Genomic DNA, 18,755 nt, shown 5'->3' with positions numbered 1-18,755 from the left:
CTCTAGGCTGTAAACCTGAGAAGAGCTCAAGGAGCTAACCTCTGTCATTCTCCCTATTCCCACCCGCTTCCCCAAGCTGCCTCTCTCCCACCCGCCCTAGATTTAGTCCTGTGCAACTGTCCTCAGCATCCCTTCTGTGATGGCGTGTGTCATTAGCACTGGATCGGCAACTGGGGCCTGAAAGTTTACCACCGGCTCATCCTCTGTCTCTCGTTACCGGCATTTGGAGGTCCACTGAAGGAGAGAGAGAGAGAGGTAGGGAGAGGGAGAGAGAGAGAGGGAGGCGCGCTATATGGAATTATGTTCTGTTCAGCATCCTCTAACGGCCGGGTTTTCCGTCTCCCTCGTCTGTCTCCCATCTTCTCCATAGAGGCAGTGGAATGAGAAGCTGCAACCATGATGGAAGGTGAAGAATTACGTATATCCTCACTTCATTCATTCTCCTTGCTTTGCGACAGTGATCTTTAATGCATATTTTTTAGCCATCCCTCGCGTGTTAATCGGATATATATGCCTTTATCAAATAAATTCTTTTCGTACATTGTCACTTGATATATCCGCAGTGTCAGTGCAATCGCACGCCTTATGTCGTATACAGTTGTTGTGACTGTCTGTCTCCTTGACGGAGTCGAGGGATTAGGCTACTGATCTGTCACGTTGTATGACCGATGTACAGTCTGGTGATGTGCGTGCGTGTTTGTGTATTAGGGAACTGTGTGTTTTGGATCGTACATTCGCCTGATGAAGAAGGCGAGGCCCCCTTTTCTTCGTTTGATATAAAGGCAGTTTGTTACTTCAGCAAAAACAAAAATAACGAAGACGCCCTTAACCTCTTGTAACCGTAACCTCTTGTAATAATTATGAGTAAAGCAAATGATTAGTGCAATATAAGACTATGCGCAAGTTCTGATTAGCCCGGATACAGGAACGTCTCTTTGAACACAGAGTCCTGCAGGAGTAGTTTGTGTGCAGCCTGCTCATGTGAAATCTTCTTGGTCTTAATCCTGAATTCACTAAATATCACACAAGCCACCATGTTTTGGAATGTAACGAGGAAGACCAGGCAGCTGTAAAAAAGAAAAAAAAAGAAACTGACAAATGAAGACAGTAAAAAAAGGCCAAGCGAGTACGTTAATTAAAGGTGAACAGTGACATCTGTACGAGTCTTACCGAAACGTTATCTGCACATTCTGAGAAATTGGACTGAAACTTGATCGCTCTCTGTCCATAGCCACAGAATACAGGCCCCGCCACTCAATGAGATCTGCTTGATAGGTTTGAATGTTTTAATGGACCAACAGTTACCACACTGGGTGGTTTTTTCATTAAGATGTAAGCGATAATGTACAAGTGACGGAGAAATTGTCACGTTTCGTTAATCGTCTTGTTTTACTATAGTTTTAAACTGTCAAAGAGCACTCATAAAGCATTTTAAATTATAGCCGGATATTTATTTGTAAACCTATCTGTGGACATATTTACCTCACAGTAAGAAGTGTCACATAACGCACTTGTAATATTCACAAATGTGGTATTCGTGCAATTATTAGTTAGTTTGTTTGTTTTGTGCAATACAGTGAATACGATGAAGTTTTGGTGCTTCTTAGATCACGCGACATAATGTTCCATAACTACTTTTAAATCGTTTAAGTGACGAGCCAAGCGCTCCAAGATAACTGTCAGAGGTTGTCTGGAGTGGCTATGGCAACCCAGTGGTTTAAACAGACTATCTGTGAGGCTGGCACTGGACTCATGCACAGAAGCCTGTGGAGATGCCTGTAGTGATGTCATCGTGCCAAACTGTGTCTAGGCTGTTAGAGGCCTTTTTCCCTCTCATATTTTGTCTGTTGTGAGACTGAAGGTTGCCAGCACTTCAGGATATTTACATCAGCGAATGCTGTCTGAGCAAATTACAAGCTGTGGGGGAAATTTGAAAAAGATTGTAAAACTTTTGTTTCAGCTTGCCCAATTCTCACATTGGTTGGTCAACCTAGGGTCAAAAAAGAATCAAATTTGGGGAAAAGAACTTGAGATGGCTGACTGTGTCATTAATGGCTGACTTTATCTTGTGCTATAATGTCCAAGGATGGACAAGTTGCACAGTTTTTGTTGTAGTTCAGTGCACTACTAAACATTCGTTTCATATTGTTGGTCTATACTTGCCTAGGTACTAGCCTATTCCTAATCAGCCATAATACAAACGGTTAAACATTACCGACCGTATTTAAACACATGTCACCTACCCTGTCTCCCCTCAGGACTGAAAAAACGTACCCGGAAGGCCTTTGGGCTTCGGAAGAAAGAAAAGGACACAGATGCCACGTGAGTGCAGTCTGCCCTGTAGTCCCTCCAGTGTTGTGTCTAACCCTGTGGTCCCTCTAGTGTTGTGTCCAATCCAGAGCACGAAGCTGACAGTCCTCTTAGCTTTGTCCTAGTCAGAGACTTTTATTTTGGTATTGACACTGGTTGTTACAGAAGTTGCTTGATTGACCTGTCTGGTGAAATATACTTTGGATGGATAGTTAAAATAGTTGTGTCAAAAGAGGTCTAGAGCTCTAATGTGTTCTAGCCATTGTTAGCTCTTTAAAACTGGTTAACCCTGTTAAAAGTTAAATCGTTTAATCTTGCACATTCTCTGTGTTGAATCAGTGCTTCAGTTCAGATTCAGTTAAATCAATTGCTTCTATTCATGATTCCCTAAAACAGGGTTTCCCATTCTTCTCACAGCCCTGCACATTATAGATGTCTCTCTGCTCTAATATGCCTCAGTCAGCTGATCAAGAGACTCATAATTAGCTAATTACCTGAATCAGGTGTGTCAGAGCGGAGAGGGATCTGAAATCGGCAGAGCTACGGGTCCTCTGGAGCAGCATTGGAAAACACTCTGACAGTAATGTGTGTGTTTTTGGTTCTCTTTCAGGGGATCACCTGAAAAAGACAAATCTGTAAGTATGATCTGTAAGTTTAGTAGAACACGGACTAAGGTACAAACACAGATAGGTCATGCCCTTAGCTTCTGAAATCAGTTGTGTTTTTGTTGGGTTTCAGCAAAAGTATGTATCTTTCCTACAGTATAATGACTTGCCTCTGTTTATGAACAATTATAATAATATTAAAAAAAAACATTAGTCAAACCAGTAGCAAGGAAACTCAATTTGAATATTACATAGAGTCTTGAAGGTTGCATCACATGGACTCCGACTGATGTATCATAATCAGAACAGAATGAAATCAGTTGTGTAAGAGTACTGAGGCATGGCCAGATCTTATATCACGACGCTTACACATTTCACCTATGTCCGTGTACCGGAGTGAGTGTTGATTACAGGCAGCAGTTTCACTCAGAGCAGTGCATTTTAGTACAGAATCGTGTGAATTGGTAGTGGTAGTGTTAGCAAAATGTTCTTGGTTGTCCATTCCTGATTTTTTTTTCTCTCATTTCTAGAAAAAAGCCAATGGAGCGCCAAATGGTTTTTATGGAGAAATAGACTGGGACAGATATGTATGTACAACTTTGAGCCTTTTGAATCTACACATGGGCATGTCTGCTTTCTTTCTTTCTTTTCTTCTTTCTTCAGTTAGTCTTCGGTGTAAATACAGCAGTCAGACCTTCAAGTGTGTTATGGAAAACTGAAGCTTAGTAGACAGTGAAACTATTTTTTTAAATACTGTGTTATCCATAAAGTTGTCGTATCGGAGAAACATGTTTGAATGTGAGATATTTTAACCAGTTGAATGTTACAGCTGTATTCTTTCTCTGTCTCAGAATTCCCCTGATGTGGATGACGAAGGATACAGCCACAAACCAGGAGAGCAAGGAGGAGATATCCTTCACATAATTTTGGAACACTGCCTCTCCCCCCTGACAAAAATAAAAACTGCACTGACCCATTTCCTTTTTTCCCTTCCTCTTCATCCCTTACTGGGCAGGTTGTTACTTATGCCAGATACTTCCTTCTGACAATCCATTTAGGGGGTTATTACTGAAGTGTATCAATGAATTTTGTTGAATGGTTTGGGGAGTACAGTCTAAGATGCTGTTAAGAGACTATACAATTTTGATAGAACTGCTAATCAAATGTCACTACAAGAAGATCTGAACATGTATCTAGGACAACACTATCTCTGCTGAACTTGTGTCCTTGCTGTCATGGATAAAAGTGGGTTTAGCGGGACAGTATCAGTGGTCCTCACAGTACTGAAAATATAAACTTGCTCTCTTCCTTGACAACGTCTCACTGGCCCCCAAAGGTAAGACCTTCTGCTCGTCCAGCGAGTCTGAGGGAGAGGAAGACCAAAGCAAGAAGTTCAAGATAAAGATCAAACCTCTCGTCTCTGACAGCAACAAAAGCACCATGCCCACCATGGACGAGCTTAAGGCATCCGTGGGCACCTTGGCCATCTCTCCCTCCCCTCTGGTATGAAGCTTTTACATTTTACAAGATTGTTTTGTTTTGTTTTTGTTTTTTTGTTTAGTTCATGAGAGTCTGGTGTCGGACCAGCTGAAATGCCTGAAAGGAACATTGAGTCTCTATTTCTTAATAAAGCTAACTCTGCTTCCCTTACGTCAGAGGGTGAGTCATGCTGTGCTGGAGCCCAAATGAAATTCTCAATTAATTAATCCGTGTTTTGATTTAGCTTTGCCAAATTTTAGCTACCACGATGAGCTTTATACATCAGTGGTGATGGTTGTCATAAATGGTTTGATGGAAAAGGAACTCTATCATGCTGCTGTAACTGATATCTCTTAGTTTTAGGACAGTTCACATGACCTCTTAAATCAGTAGACCCTATTGTTTGGTATCTGTAGAGAGCTCCAATGTAATGCCTTTCGTTTACATGCAGGCTTTTTCACACTGAGACATTGTTTAAATTTTTCTCCCTTTTTTCATTTTTGCTGTTACAGAGAAAAAGTCCGGTAAGTCTGACGTTCTCTCAGTATTTGAACAACAGCACTCATCTTTCATCTGAATGTCTGTTTGCTCCATTTCCTGGATATCCTGTTTGTTTTGTTTGTTTCATTGCATGTGAAATCATGGCTTTTTTGGTTTGTGGTGTGTTTTAGTGTCCCAAAGGAACTCTCTATTATTTGAACCATATGCAGTGATATCATGCTGAAAAGGGTACATAAAACTCATGAAAACCACTGTAGTTTACCTTGTTTGTTATAAGTGATTAAATACTTGTTTTATCTATGATTAATGCTATGAAGATGCGACCTAATACTTAAACTCAGTACATTTATGTAATAATAATAATAATAATAATAATAATAATAATAGTAATACAAGTTTATACAATCTATGAAGAGTCCACTTTTCATTCTGTGTTGAACACAACAGCAAATGAACAGTGGGCAGTATGAACAATCCTGAAGAGTACAAACCTAAACAGGATGTACAGCTGAACATCTAGAAGAAATTATGTTATTGCAATGTTGCACTGTTGTGGTTCAAATTATTTCCCCTTTTTTTTTTTAATTTGTGTTGACCAACTTATCACTCACTCTCTGACCAGGTCTGTTGTCTCTTCCTTTTTGCTGACCTCAGAGACGTAGTCCGGTAAGTGCCCTGGAGTTCATTCTGCGAGTGTTCAGCTGAAATTTTGTGTGCTACTGATTGGGATGCTTTAGGAACACCTTTTGTCAAAATGGTCTACACAGTAGGTAGAGAAACATAGGACTCGCTTCAGAACACACAAAGAGAATCCAGTTGGAGTTTTGCGTGTGATTGACGTAGTGTATGGTTACATAAAGCATTCTCCAGACATCCATAAACATTACATAACCTCAGCATGAAGCATTAATAAAACACTATCTGCTTTGCAGTGCAAGACATGTGTTTCTTCATCAAAACAATGTGGCACGCTTGCAGAAATTTTAACTTGAGATTGTCATTCCTTCTTCCTGAATGTTTGACGTTGCTTTTCTCTCCTCTCCCGTTTCTTTACACACCTTGTTGATAATTTGGGGTGCGGCTCCCACGGGACAGTGTGGGCTGTATTGTTTAGTATGCGCCCAGTGGACGCAAGCTCATATACATGCAACCAAAGCTTCAGAGGGAGAGAAAATTCTCTTATGTCCAAACTTCTAAATATAATTAACATTAGAAAGTATTGGATGAAAGTTAGGATTTGAGGAATTCAAAATTTGATTTTTTCACAGTTGTCTCCAAAGCTTGTCATTGGTGCCTGGAGTGTGCAAACATGTTTCATGATGTGTATGAAAATGCTGTAACTGCTATTATAATGAAGTGCACTTATAAAGATAATATTAAGACTTAGGCAGGCTGGACCGGTGAATTGGTTAGATGTTATTAGATTTCATTAGGCCAATACAGTTTCCCTCACTCCAAGCCCTTTCTCCATCTGGGCACAATTTGCTTCCCCACTTAGAATCAAATAAGAACTTGAGCACTGTCAAACAGGTCATGCCCGAAATAAAGGAAACATCTGAGTAAAGGAGATGGCAATTACAGTGAAAGCAGGTGCCTCCCAACAGTTAAGTTGCTCCCTCAGTTTATTAAATACTTAACATCATGTGATTCTTTGGATCATGTTACAATACTAGGCAAATGTTTGAGCGTGAAAACCATGTGACATATGACTGTAAACCATATGACCCGCATATCACAGTCATCAGATCTCAACCCAGTCGGCCACCTGTAGGAGCTTATGGAGTGATGCCTGAGACAGCAGTTTCCTCCACTGTGAAAGCTCTCTTGGTGGCCCAAAGTTCTGATAAGATGGTCTATATTGGATGTTTCCTTTATTTTGACTTTTCGAGCGTTCTCCTGCCTTTGAGCTAAGTGCTTTAACAGACATTGGAAAGGTACTAGTTTGACATGCAGAAGCAGCATGAATGTGAACTGTGATCAGTCTTCAGTCGACAGTTTTTGTTTCTTCACACTGGTCTTCCTTTGACTCTTTCTGTTACAGGGTCAGATCAAGAGAAATCTTTCAAGTAAGTAAGAGTTGCTGCGGATGGCATCTCTCATTTAAATAAAGAGTATACCATGATATCTTGGATTAGTGTAACCAGACATCGGAGTAATTCATCGCTGAGAGCCAGACTTAACAGAAATGATGTAACTCTTACGATACACTTAATGTTTACTTTCATAATATTGAGCGTGTGAACATATAGGGTAGAGATCAAGTTGATAAACCAACCATTATGGTAAAATGCCATGGAAACCAGACACCAGGGAAATATTAGCCATGTTGAATTCTTAGTCTAAATACACACTCCTACTCTTTGATTTACCCTAATCCAACCACCTACAATACCATCTGCAGATGCAATACCATTAGAACCATGAAACTCGCAAACCTGATATTGCTATACTTAAAATATTCTTTGCCAGGAAATTCTACCAGTCACAAAACGCTGATGTTTAGACCCATACAGAATCCATAGAACTCCACTACTTTTACAGTTGCCATCTGATATTTATCTCATTGCCTGGGAGATAGCTGTCACCAAATATAACCACTTTGTATTTGAACTACACCTTGACTCCTAGTTTCTGTTGGCAGCATTTCAACACTCATGTCCAACCACTGTTTTTACCTTGCAGGAGTGACTAGAAAAGAAATCTTTCATGCCAGACTTTTAATTAAATGTTGTAAAGTCAGCGGGGCAGCGACAAATAGCTTGATGTTTTTTCACTCGGTCACATTACATTACCCAGAGAGCTTGTGGTCTTCACCTGTGATGTTTGGATTTCACACTGATCCTGACAGCACGTTACAGATAAGATAAAACTCCACAGTTTAGCCCAGGTTTATCTGTTGCCTTGTTTAACACGTGTGTGTGTGTGTGTGTCTGTCTTTCTTTTTTGAGAATACTGTCTGTTTTTGTTTGACAGGTGAGGAGATTGCCAGACCTAGACGCTCAACACCCACACCCACACCCACACCAGGCCCTGGTCCCGATACACCCAGGTGAGCTGGCAGATAATTCAGCCTTTGCCAGCCTCCAAATTGTTAAAGACATTTTGCTCTCACAAATCAGACAAAATCTGTGTGATGTTCAACACAAAGGTACATGCTTGAGCAGGAACATTCTATAACTGTCCTGTGGCAAGATGGAAATGTAAAAATGCGGCCAAGAAAAGTCAAGTCATTTAGTCCAGTTTAGCTGGAATGCAGACTTTTTTTCTTTTTTTTTTAATAGTGTGGGATTCTCTAGTTCTCTCCACTATACTACCTTTCCAATGTGACGACTGCTGTTGTGCTCCAAGGAATGTTTAATGAAATTTGGTGAAGATTAATCTCAGATGGCAGATGTCATCAGTGCAGTCAATCATTTTGTAAGAGTTGGTTGATCTGATGCCGTTGTCTTTTTTCTCTAGTTGTCTTTTTCTTCTCCCTTTTCAGTAAAAGAGTAACTGAGAATGCCTCGGTGTTCTTTGGCCCTCCTTTTGAGGCAAACTTTGACACTCAGAACACAGAAGGTAATGCTTTAACTGGGACTTTATTGTTAAGCTTTTTTGTATCTGTGAAAACAGTAAAGTAGATGTGACTTTTGTTTCTTAGGGTACAGTATATTAAACAGTGTCAAATTGTCATGAGCATAACACAAAAGTTTGTTCAGAGATACTCCATATCTTATGCTTCAGTGGGCATGGACAATTATTTATGGATTCAAAAATAGATGCTAAAGAAATGCCCCTCACAATAATGTTGAAGTCTAATGAATATATAGGAGAAAAGTGAGATCTTGTAACTTCTACATGTAGTCATGGAAATATTGATAGACTTATCAAATAATTTGGTAAAGTTATGTGTAATGATTGTGTTTGCATGTCTTGTAATGTATTGTTCATGCGAGTCATCACACAGGGTGTGTTTTTAATCCTGTAGTCTTTATTGTGGAGCCAGAACTCTGGTGTCAGCCGACCCCTTACTCCTCCTCCCCCTCCAACAGAACCTTCCCCTTGGGAGGTAAAGCCATTTTTTCAGTAGAACATTTTTTTTGTTTTTCTTTAAGTGTTGAAACAATGACATGTCTCTCTTAATCACACCGTTTTTCTTCCAGCCCCACCGCCACTTCCTCCCAAGAACATTCCCGCCACTCCGACTGGCCGCAGCACCAGCTCCGCGGGATCCTCTGGTATTGATGGCCGTCATGTTTGTTCCACCAAGCTCATAATGAACAAATTTGCTTAGAAAAAGCCACTAAGATTGCATGATGTTGGAATTTAGACATTGTTTGATGTATAAATACTTTTGGTTTTTTTATTATTCTTGTTATAGATTTTGTCATTAGGCTCCCCTCTCAGCTCCTCATAAAGCTTTTAATTGCTCCTTGGTGATCCTGTCTGAGGTTGTTCTTCATTAACAGGTTATTACAGTGTTGTGCCCAGTGTCAGAGGAGATGGTTCTGCCTCAGCTTATCGGGACGTACTACTGTCAGATGCCCCTGGGGGGCCATCTATGCCTGACTTGGACAATGTCTTTGGACCTGCTGAGACGCCTAAAATCAGAGAGGAGTTGGTACAGTCCAGCTGGGTGTCCTTTGGTGAAAGCTCGCCTGCTAGGCCACCTCCCCCAGATGAACCTGCGCCTTCCCCTCCTCTCTCCTCTTCTCCTGACTCTTCCCCTTCCTCACCACTCCACCTCCCGCCTCCAGTTTCTCCCCCTCCTCCACTTAACCCAATCCCTCCACCAGATTCCCCTCCTCCACCTCCTCCGTCCACCTCTCCACCCCCTGACTCTCCTTTGGGGTCCCCAACTGAAGAATCAGTCCCCAGTTTACCTTCCGCCTATCAGCCGTCCGACCAGGACGCGCCCCTTGTCACCTCAGGGACCTCGCTCAAAGAGGAGTCCTGGGCCTCTACTCCAGCAAGTCCAGGTTTGCCTCCTCTTCCAGCTGAGCGCTCCCCACATGGTCGAATTCCATCTCCTCTGGTGCTGAGGGAGGAGGCCAGAAGGACCCCAGAGACAGTGGCTTTAAGAGAGGAGCTCCCCCCATTTGGGACCTCACCCAAAGAGTTTGTCCAAGGAGCCTTGCGGGGGACTCCTCCTCCTTTGCCACCTCCAACATACAGGAGTGTAGTGGCCTCCCCAGGGCCAGCCAGCGGTGAGATTGTGTGTCTATTTTGGTTTTATTTTATTTATTTATTTTTAGTTGAATCAACAGAGTACCACTATTATGATTCTAAAATTTTGCCCTCACTACAATATCAGACCAAATATTGCTTTAGTCATGCAGAGGGAAGTAACGCTAGCTCAGTAAGTGTGTAGAAGATATTTGCTGGATTTGAGATGTAAAACTTTAAAAAACCATGGGTAAATATTGGTCTACTGGAGTAACCTAACAGAAAATCTGTGCCAGTGAATCACTTTAAAGAGGTAAACATTAGAATGAGCCAAAACTGTGAAAATATCAAAGTTCTCCCTTGGTTAAGATCTGATTTATGATAATAATAAGTTATAATAATAACAAGTTTATTGTGAGCCCAATATCAGCATTTATAGTCTCAAAGGGCTTTACATGTCTATAACAAAGTCAAATCAAAATTATATTATGCATAAGTTCGAGAAAATACATGATCCGACTTCCTCATAGATCTGTCATCACACTGATCCTTATTGGGTCTTGAATATCGGAGAGTCAGAATCACAGTTTTACAGAATTACAGTATTACATATCCAATGGAGTTACGAGCTGTTGTGTTTGCTTAGAGTTTTAAAGCACTACTGATGCGTCACCCTTATCTGATTTGGGATCAGTACTGTGTATTGTGGTCTCAGTACCCATCATGGTTTATAACTGAATTACAAAGACCCAAGACCTGTTAATTGGTGTGCCTGAAGAGTTGTATCTGGTCCACAGGGCCCTCCTCTCCAGCGCGCCCTGGTACTCCTCTGTCAGCAGGTAGTCCAATCCCACCTCTGCCACCACGACCTTCCTCACGACCAAAACTACCGCCTGGGAAACCAAACGTCGGAGACTTGGTATGGCTGTTATTTTGGATTTTTTGGATTTCTGTGTACTCAGTGTAATTTACCTTGACTTTACTTAATCTTGATATGCTGTCTCTCCAGTCTCGTCCATTTAGTCCCCCTATTCACTCCTGGAGCCCTCCACCCTTTGCTCCACTAGCCCGTGCCGAGAGCACCTCCTCCATCTCCTCCGTCACCTCTCTGAGTGCAGCATCCACTCCCACATTGGGCAGAGAGCTCAACCTGTCTGTCTCAGGTATGCCTGCCTGTCGCATGTGTCTCTGTTTGGTAGTCCACAGAGGTTTTAGGTAACTTCTTCATTTCTCACTGAAGAGTTATATAATGGTGTACTTGCGCAGTGAGACTCAAACCCAGCAGTCTTTCTACCATAGATGTAAACCTTGTTTTGGCTCAGATCTGTTAAACCACTAGTTTTTGATTAAAAAATGATTGCATCGCATGTAGGTCTTCTGTCTTTGTCATGCGTGTCTACTTTTACACCTGGAGGGTGACTGAGTGGGACACTCCTGATGAGGTGAAGATTGGCATTGAGGTTTGAAAACTTAGTCTGTGGCAGTGTGTTAATATGATTGGTTATTAACTGTCTGGGTGTTTGTGTATCCCAGCATGCTCCAGAGGGCCCAGTCCCCTCACCATGGGGCACCAGGACACTCTCCCTGTAGCAGCTGCCTTCACAGAGACTATCAGCGCCTACTTCAAAGGAGCAGACCCAAGCAAGTAAGCATATAACTCTGCAGACCTGGACAGATGTTAAGAGGACTATAAATGTTAAACTCAGTGATGTAATGCTAAGAGAAAGCACTTTGCTAAATAACCTGTGTGCAAAGCAGTGTATATATATAATGCAGTATTATGCCCAGTACTGTTATGTTATGAGAATGGACTTAGTTAAGTGTTGTCCTGTCGGTAAAGCCAATAAGACAAAAACCAGATCATTACAATGAAAACAGAGACAAATAAGATACTATAAATTCTGTCACCACCACAGGTGCTTGATTTGCCATTTTGAAATAAAATTCTTGCCAAAGGTTACGTTTCCTTAATATCAGCCCTGAAACTGGACTACATGTTTTTGCTTTAACTTTGCACTGACTTGATTACCTTCAGACAGTCAGCGGGTATGATGGACGATTGAACTTCTCTGTTAATCAGGTCTTTGTGTTGGGTTAAAACTGAGATGTGGTATTAAGTATGTTCTGAGGACTTCAGTTAATAAACAGAATACCAAATGCCTGTGTTCTTCTGATGTTTGCCAGTGTGCTATGATGTTTGTGCCTCGAAAGCATCGTACATTCAGACCTGTGAAGTTCTGCATTTTTTTTTCTCAAGTGGAAATTCTCTTTTATCTATGTTGTGGTGTAGATGTATGGTGAAGATCACTGGTGAGATGGTCTTGTCTTTTCCGGCGGGAATCACACGGCACTTTGCTGCTCACCCAAGCCCTCCTGTTCTAACCTTCAACATCACCCACTACAACAGGCTGGAGCAAGTCCTTCCCAATCCACAGCTGCTCTGCTGGTAAAATTCACACTGACATCACCGCTTGTGCTGTTTTTGTTCGTCGTGCCTCTCTCTAGAACCTACAGACCTTTCTCCATACATATTACACCTACAGACCTTTCTCCATACATGTTACACCTACAGCCCTTTCTCCATACATATTATACCTACAGCCCTTTCTCCATACATATCACACCTACAGACCTTTCTCCATACATATTACACCTACAGACCTTTCTCCATACATGTTACACCTACAGCCCTTTCTCCATACATATTATACCTACAGACCTTTCTCCATACATGTTACACCTACAGCCCTTTCTCCATACATATTATACCTACAGACCTTTCTCCATACATATTACACCTACAGCCCTTTCTCCATACATATTATACCTACAGACCTTTCTCCATACATATTATACCTACAGCCCTTTCTCCATACATGTTATACCTACAGCCCTTTCTCCATACATATTATACCTACAGCCCTTTCTCCATACATATTATACCTACAGACCTTTCTCCATACATATTACACCTACAGACCTTTCTCCATACATGTTACACCTACAGCCCTTTCTCCATACATATTATACCTACAGACCTTTCTCCATACATGTTACTCCCGCTTTAAATTGAATTAGAAAAAGTTTCTGAAGTGCCTCCAGACATGTGGTCATTAATATATATGTGTTATATGTTTCCAAAGCATTTCTCTTTTCATTTTTTGGCTGAGGCTTTTATTCAATTGCTTTCCTTAATTCATGCTTTATGTACATAGCTGTTCTTTGATCATATGCCCCATTAAGAACACGCAAATGAAATTAGCAGGAGCTATAAATGTCTTGATGCATGCATGAGATTAATGTTTGGCAATTTTCTATGGAAATGGGCTTGTCTCTATTCAGTAAACAGTCAATTAAATGGTTGTTTTTAAAACCCACAAGGCAGAAAGTAAATTTATCAGCAGGATAGTCACGAACCAATCTCCCCAGTCAGGGTAATAAAAGCTGGTTCTGGATTGTTTTGTGAAATAGTACTGACAAAAACAGCAATGTGTCCAATTGTTGCCATCTCATGGGCTCTGGCTCTCAGTTAAATTTGATTTTTTTTTACTACCGGCACCATTTAGTACCAGTTCTATGCTCTTTGGTTCATCCCCACAGGAGAACCCTTAATCATTCCAAGGGCAATGCTTTGGAAACACTCCACTTTCAAAGGGTTCAACGTGGAACTCTTATGTTTTAAGGGTTTCACCTACAATTCACAAACGTGGGGAGTTCCACTAAAATTCTTTTTGGTTTGCGGGTTCTAACAAGAATCCACCCAGGGATTCTATGAAGAAACCCTTTATATGTCAAGGGTTCCACCCTGAAACCAGCCAAGACTCTTGGTGCTTAGAACTCTTAAAGTCTCGGTTTCGCAGTGAATCATGAATTCAGTATTGGTCATTTGTTATTTTGGTCATTTAACAGAGTTTGTGTTGCAGTTACAGCTAATATTGTGGTCTCACACGGCTTTTCAGAGAAAGCCTTTTTATCTAAAAATCTGTGAACAACAATGGTGGGGTGTATGTGCATTGTGGGGTGTGTGATTTGACCAGGTAATAAAACACTGTTACTGAGTGCATGAGGGGGAATGAATAAATTCATAATTGTAGGTGATGACACTGAAATATCTGAGCCAAACTTGTCCAAAACATACAAAGTCCAGTCAAGCTGACACTATAAACTATAAAGTTCCAGTTAGGTTTTTTTTCCTGTTGATATACTGTACATCAGTCAACATCATATCATGTTGGATTAATTGAATATATGAGAAAAATGTGTGTATGGATGGGAGAACCTTTGGCTCATGTGCTCTCCCTGCAGATGCTCACGTTACAATGGTCAATATGAATATTTACGGTAGTGCTTCTGTTTGGTTCAGTTGACATTGAACTTAAAGTACTGTTTAAAAACAGAAATCAAAGATTTACAATGAAAAAAGTTTATTTGGATTGAAACATATGTCTTTTATGTAGTATCTCAGTACAGTATGACATTACAGTAGTAATAACTGTCATTGTCGACCTCATCTTGTCTGTGTGTTGTGATTTTGCAGTGACTCTGCCTCTGCTAACACTGACTCTAAGGAGTTCTGGGTGAACATGCCAAACCTTATGTGCCATTTGAAGAAGGTGGCAGATCAGAGGCCGCAAGCGACCTACTACAACGTGGACATGCTCAAGTACCAGGTGAGAACGACAACCTCCGTTTCAGATCTCACTCCACTACCAATCAAACCATTCCTCTCACATTCATTTCTCAAAACACATGGTCAGATGTTTCAAAATACTTGGGTTTTTTTTGTCTCTTAAACTGACAGTGTGAGTGGGTTAGGGAGTTTCTTCTGTCAGTATTACATCTCTGACGTGTGTATGAGTGTGAGAGCTGTATTTTGATGAACGCTAACCCTAATTTGTTAAATAAAAAAGCTGGTTTCCCAACTGAAATCGAATGATTGTTAAGCCACCAGATAATATTCTCATACCTCAGTCGTGATTATGTGAGACTGCAGTAGTCCAGCCTTGTATGTGGGAGAGAGAGTGTGAAGACCATGGTGTTACGGTATTGAGATGGTTGTTGCCGTGATGCAGGTGTCAGCAGAGGGCATTCAGTCCACGCCCCTTAACCTGGCCGTGAGCTGGAGAGGCGATGCCACTAGCACTGACCTCAGGATAGACTACAAATACAACACAGAGGCCATGCCCACCCCCACGCCCCTCACCAACATCCAGTTCCTGGTGCCAGTGGACGGGGGAGTGGCCAAACTCCAAGCAATGGTCCCGCCTGCAACCTGGTGAGGAACTCGATTGGCTGCAGTCAGATGAACAGTTAATGCTAGAAAAACAGTTCATGTTGATTTTTTTTTTTTTAAACAATAAAGTCAGTTTGTTAATTAAGCATTTGTATGACTTTGGGTAATGGCTAGCTCTCCTTTATTCCATGTAAGTGTTCTGTAACTCAGCTGTTATGAGCTACATCACTCTATCAAGTGGTAGTTTTAAATGGACAACTTACAACAATGTGCTGTACAGTTAACATGAATTAACTTTGTTTTTTTTTCTCCACTTTCTTCAAAGGAACCCAGAGCAACAGAAGATACTGTGGAAGATTCCAGAGCTCTCTCAGAAGTCAGAAAATGGAGGTAATCATGTAATTTTGCCTTTTCTGTGTCAGACATCAGATGCCTGTTAGTTGGTGCTTCCGTATCTCCTACATAAACAAGAACAGGTCTCTTGTGTGAAATACATAACTGTGTCTCCATGTAGCTTACATTTAAAGAAAGAGTAAATCTGTGTAGGCTAGTAGAACTAACCAGAATATTTTGGTAGAGCATATTTAAATATATTTGATTGTAATAGCAGGGGCCAGTGTTGGTGGCTCAGTGTCAGTGGTTACAACCAGTCGTCTTGGTGGGTAAATCTTTTGTCTTGCTGCGTTTAGCAGTAATGGGGATTGTTCATCAGAATTGTGATAAACCAAATAACAACAACAAAAAACCCACTATACAGACCACACGCACTCAACCTTTGTGGTGCCCTTAAACTGAATAGATTTCAACATTTAAAACCTCATTTAAAGCCTCCTGTCCCCTCTGGTGGAGGTTCTCGTCATTGGCTCTCACATGCTTTCCTTTCATACACGAAGATCTACCAAAAAATCAGGCAAAGTAGGATATGCCTGTTGAATTGACGCACTGAAGTTTGGTGGGAAACTATATTATAGAGCCTCACTAGCAATTTGTCACCAAATAAGGATGTCAGGTTGTATTTCCATGCAAAATTAGCTTTATTTTGGACCCGGGAATAGATTGCCACTGCAGGCAGAATTGCGTGTAATTGAGACAGATTTGTGCGTAATACTTTTACTGTTGCTCTTAAGTTATCAGTAGTGTTTAGTGAAGTACTGGAAGTATTTTTACTCTGAATCTCACTGAAACACTCCTCCCTCTCTTCATGTCTTAGGAGTCGGTGCTCTGCTAGGTCGGTTCCAGTTGACCGACGGTCCCAGTAAACCCTCCCAGCTAGCTGTGCAGTTCACCAGTGAGGGCAGCACTCTCTCCGGCTGTGACTTCCAGCTGGTCGGACAGGGCTACCGACTCTCCCTGGTCAAGAAGCGGTTCTCAGCAGGTATTTGTCATTGAGAAAGCTAGCACAAAAATACAATAAATGAATTAATATAATATGAGAACTAAAGTTACATATAGGGCATTCTGTGGCTGAACATTGTATCCCAGACAAGCTGAAATCCTTTTTTGGCCCTCAAAATTTGTTGAATTAATCTTTTGTTGTGCATTGGGATTACACAAAAATAGCCAGTGTCTAAAGGCAGAATGCCAACTATCCTCAGAATTGTTGGAGGGAAAAAATTATATTAAAATATTATTCTATAATATTCATTCATTCGTTTGTTCATTCACCCATTCATTGTCTAAGCCGCTTATCCTAATTAGGGTCGCGGGGGTGCCGGAGTCTATCCCAGCGCTCATTGGGTGAAAGGCAGGGAAACACCTTGGACAGGTCACCAGTCCATCACAGTATACTGTAATATAATGCTGTTTAATAAACATAAAAATGCTTTGCCTTTGAACAGGGAAATACCTGGCTGATAATTGACTCTGCTGAGATGAGCCTGTCACACCAACATTGACTCTGAACTATACTGTGTGCTGACAATATAGATATGGACCTCACTGAAGGACCTCAGAATTTCTTATTTCTTGAAAAAGACCATTCCAGAAGTTCTGAGCCTGGAAGAAATTTCACAAATTGTGTTTCTCTGGTGTAGAACACATTTTGTGTGTACGTGGCAGCGTGTGTGCGTGTGTTTGAAAAGAGGAACAGAGAGAGTGTGTATGTGTGTGTGTGTAGAAGTAGTCATACGTATTGTATGTGTACAGTACATTTCAGGACAAGTGCAATACAGCAACCTTTTGCTGGGTTTATGCAAGATGACGGAGTTATGTTTTTTATTGTTTATTTGTTTTGGGGTTTTTTTTGGTTTCAGGCACGTTCATATTTTATCCTCTCTACGCAGACATTTTTCCTTCACTGTCACATACAGTACCATTGTAACACACAGTGGGGTATTGGTGACTTGGATCTCTCTCAATCAGTGGTCTTGACCACGCCCAGATTTGTACAGACAAAGTTCACAACATCCTGCACTACTTTAATACAGATAATTATGGATGAGAGAACCACCTTGAGAAGCTGTGGTTTAGTAAATAATCAAAATGGGACTCCTTTTTCCAATCAGATTTTCAACAGTGTGCTATTACCAGGGAGTGAGGGTTCCTTTCAGCTGGACTGTTAACCTAGTTCTGCTTCAAATTTCACACAGGGCTACTGTTTATTCAGACAACCCTGGCAAAAGGCATCACAGCAGTCACTTCTGTAGATTCATCATTTGGATTCTGTTATAAGGAACATGCACTTTGGGTGTGAGGCGGAGTACTTTTTCTTTCTTTTCTTTCTTTTTTTTTTTTTTTTTTTTTTGGTAAGAGTATTTCAGAGCATTCTATAGAAACCCACCGTTTGTCCTTCTTGCAAAGTAAAGTGTGCTTTTTAATGAAGGTTTTCATACCCTGACACTACTTTTTTTGTTGTTGATTTGTATTTTTGCATTGAATAAACGCAAATTGCATGTTGAACGGGGTCAGGTCAACATGTTTGTGTTTATGCTTTTTGTTCAGTTTTAATGTAAAGCTATGGATATCACATTTCAGACAGATCTGCTCCTGTACCAACATGCATGCTTGTGAGAATACAGTAACACAGTAACAAAAAAGAAAGAAAAAACTAAACATCAGAACTGGTGTCAGGGATAAAACGAAAAACATATCTTCACAAAATGTGCTATTTTTGTTTTCCACTGTGTAAATAACCTTTTTCCCAACAATTTTCCTGTAGCAATATTTACGATTAAAAATGTAAAAAAAAAAAAAAACAAACAAACAAACAAAAAAAGATGTAAATGAAGAGTTGTTATATATATATATATATATCCTGGTGGATATAGGGTTTCTATGTATTGTCATAGAAAGGTTTTATGTTAGATTAGGAACTTTCATGACAGCACTTTAGATGTTTTATTTTCTTTTTTAATCAATTTATTTGTCCACAGACCAACATAATAGTAATTTCTTCTATGGATCATCCTAGCAAAGATTTCAATGGAATAATGTTTTTTAAAATCGATAAAGTTTAAACATGTAGTGTTTTTCCACCAGTA

At 40.7% G+C, this 18,755-nt stretch overlaps 1 protein-coding gene across 1 annotated transcript; it reads left to right on the top strand.

The window, feature by feature from the left end:
- The first annotated feature begins 396 nt into the window (after positions 1-396).
- On the top strand, positions 397-17,137 carry sgip1b (SH3GL interacting endocytic adaptor 1b). Its single transcript, XM_030774774.1, has 23 exons — positions 397-406; positions 2,190-2,322; positions 2,921-2,945; positions 3,446-3,502; positions 3,767-3,824; positions 4,240-4,418; positions 4,907-4,918; positions 5,550-5,561; positions 6,937-6,961; positions 7,869-7,944; positions 8,380-8,456; positions 8,866-8,946; positions 9,041-9,115; positions 9,347-10,084; positions 10,841-10,962; positions 11,053-11,206; positions 11,577-11,688; positions 12,334-12,489; positions 14,581-14,713; positions 15,116-15,318; positions 15,602-15,666; positions 16,487-16,651; positions 17,115-17,137. Exons 1-23 carry the CDS (start codon positions 397-399, stop codon positions 17,135-17,137), a joined length of 2,691 nt encoding a protein of 896 aa, XP_030630634.1.
- The last annotated feature ends 1,618 nt before the right edge of the window (positions 17,138-18,755 follow it).

Source organism: Chanos chanos, chromosome 5, assembly GCF_902362185.1.
Source record: "Chanos chanos chromosome 5, fChaCha1.1, whole genome shotgun sequence".
NCBI lineage: Eukaryota > Metazoa > Chordata > Actinopteri > Gonorynchiformes > Chanidae > Chanos > Chanos chanos.
Note: the sequence above shows the minus strand (reverse complement) of the source record. Positions and strands in the feature narration are given on the sequence as shown.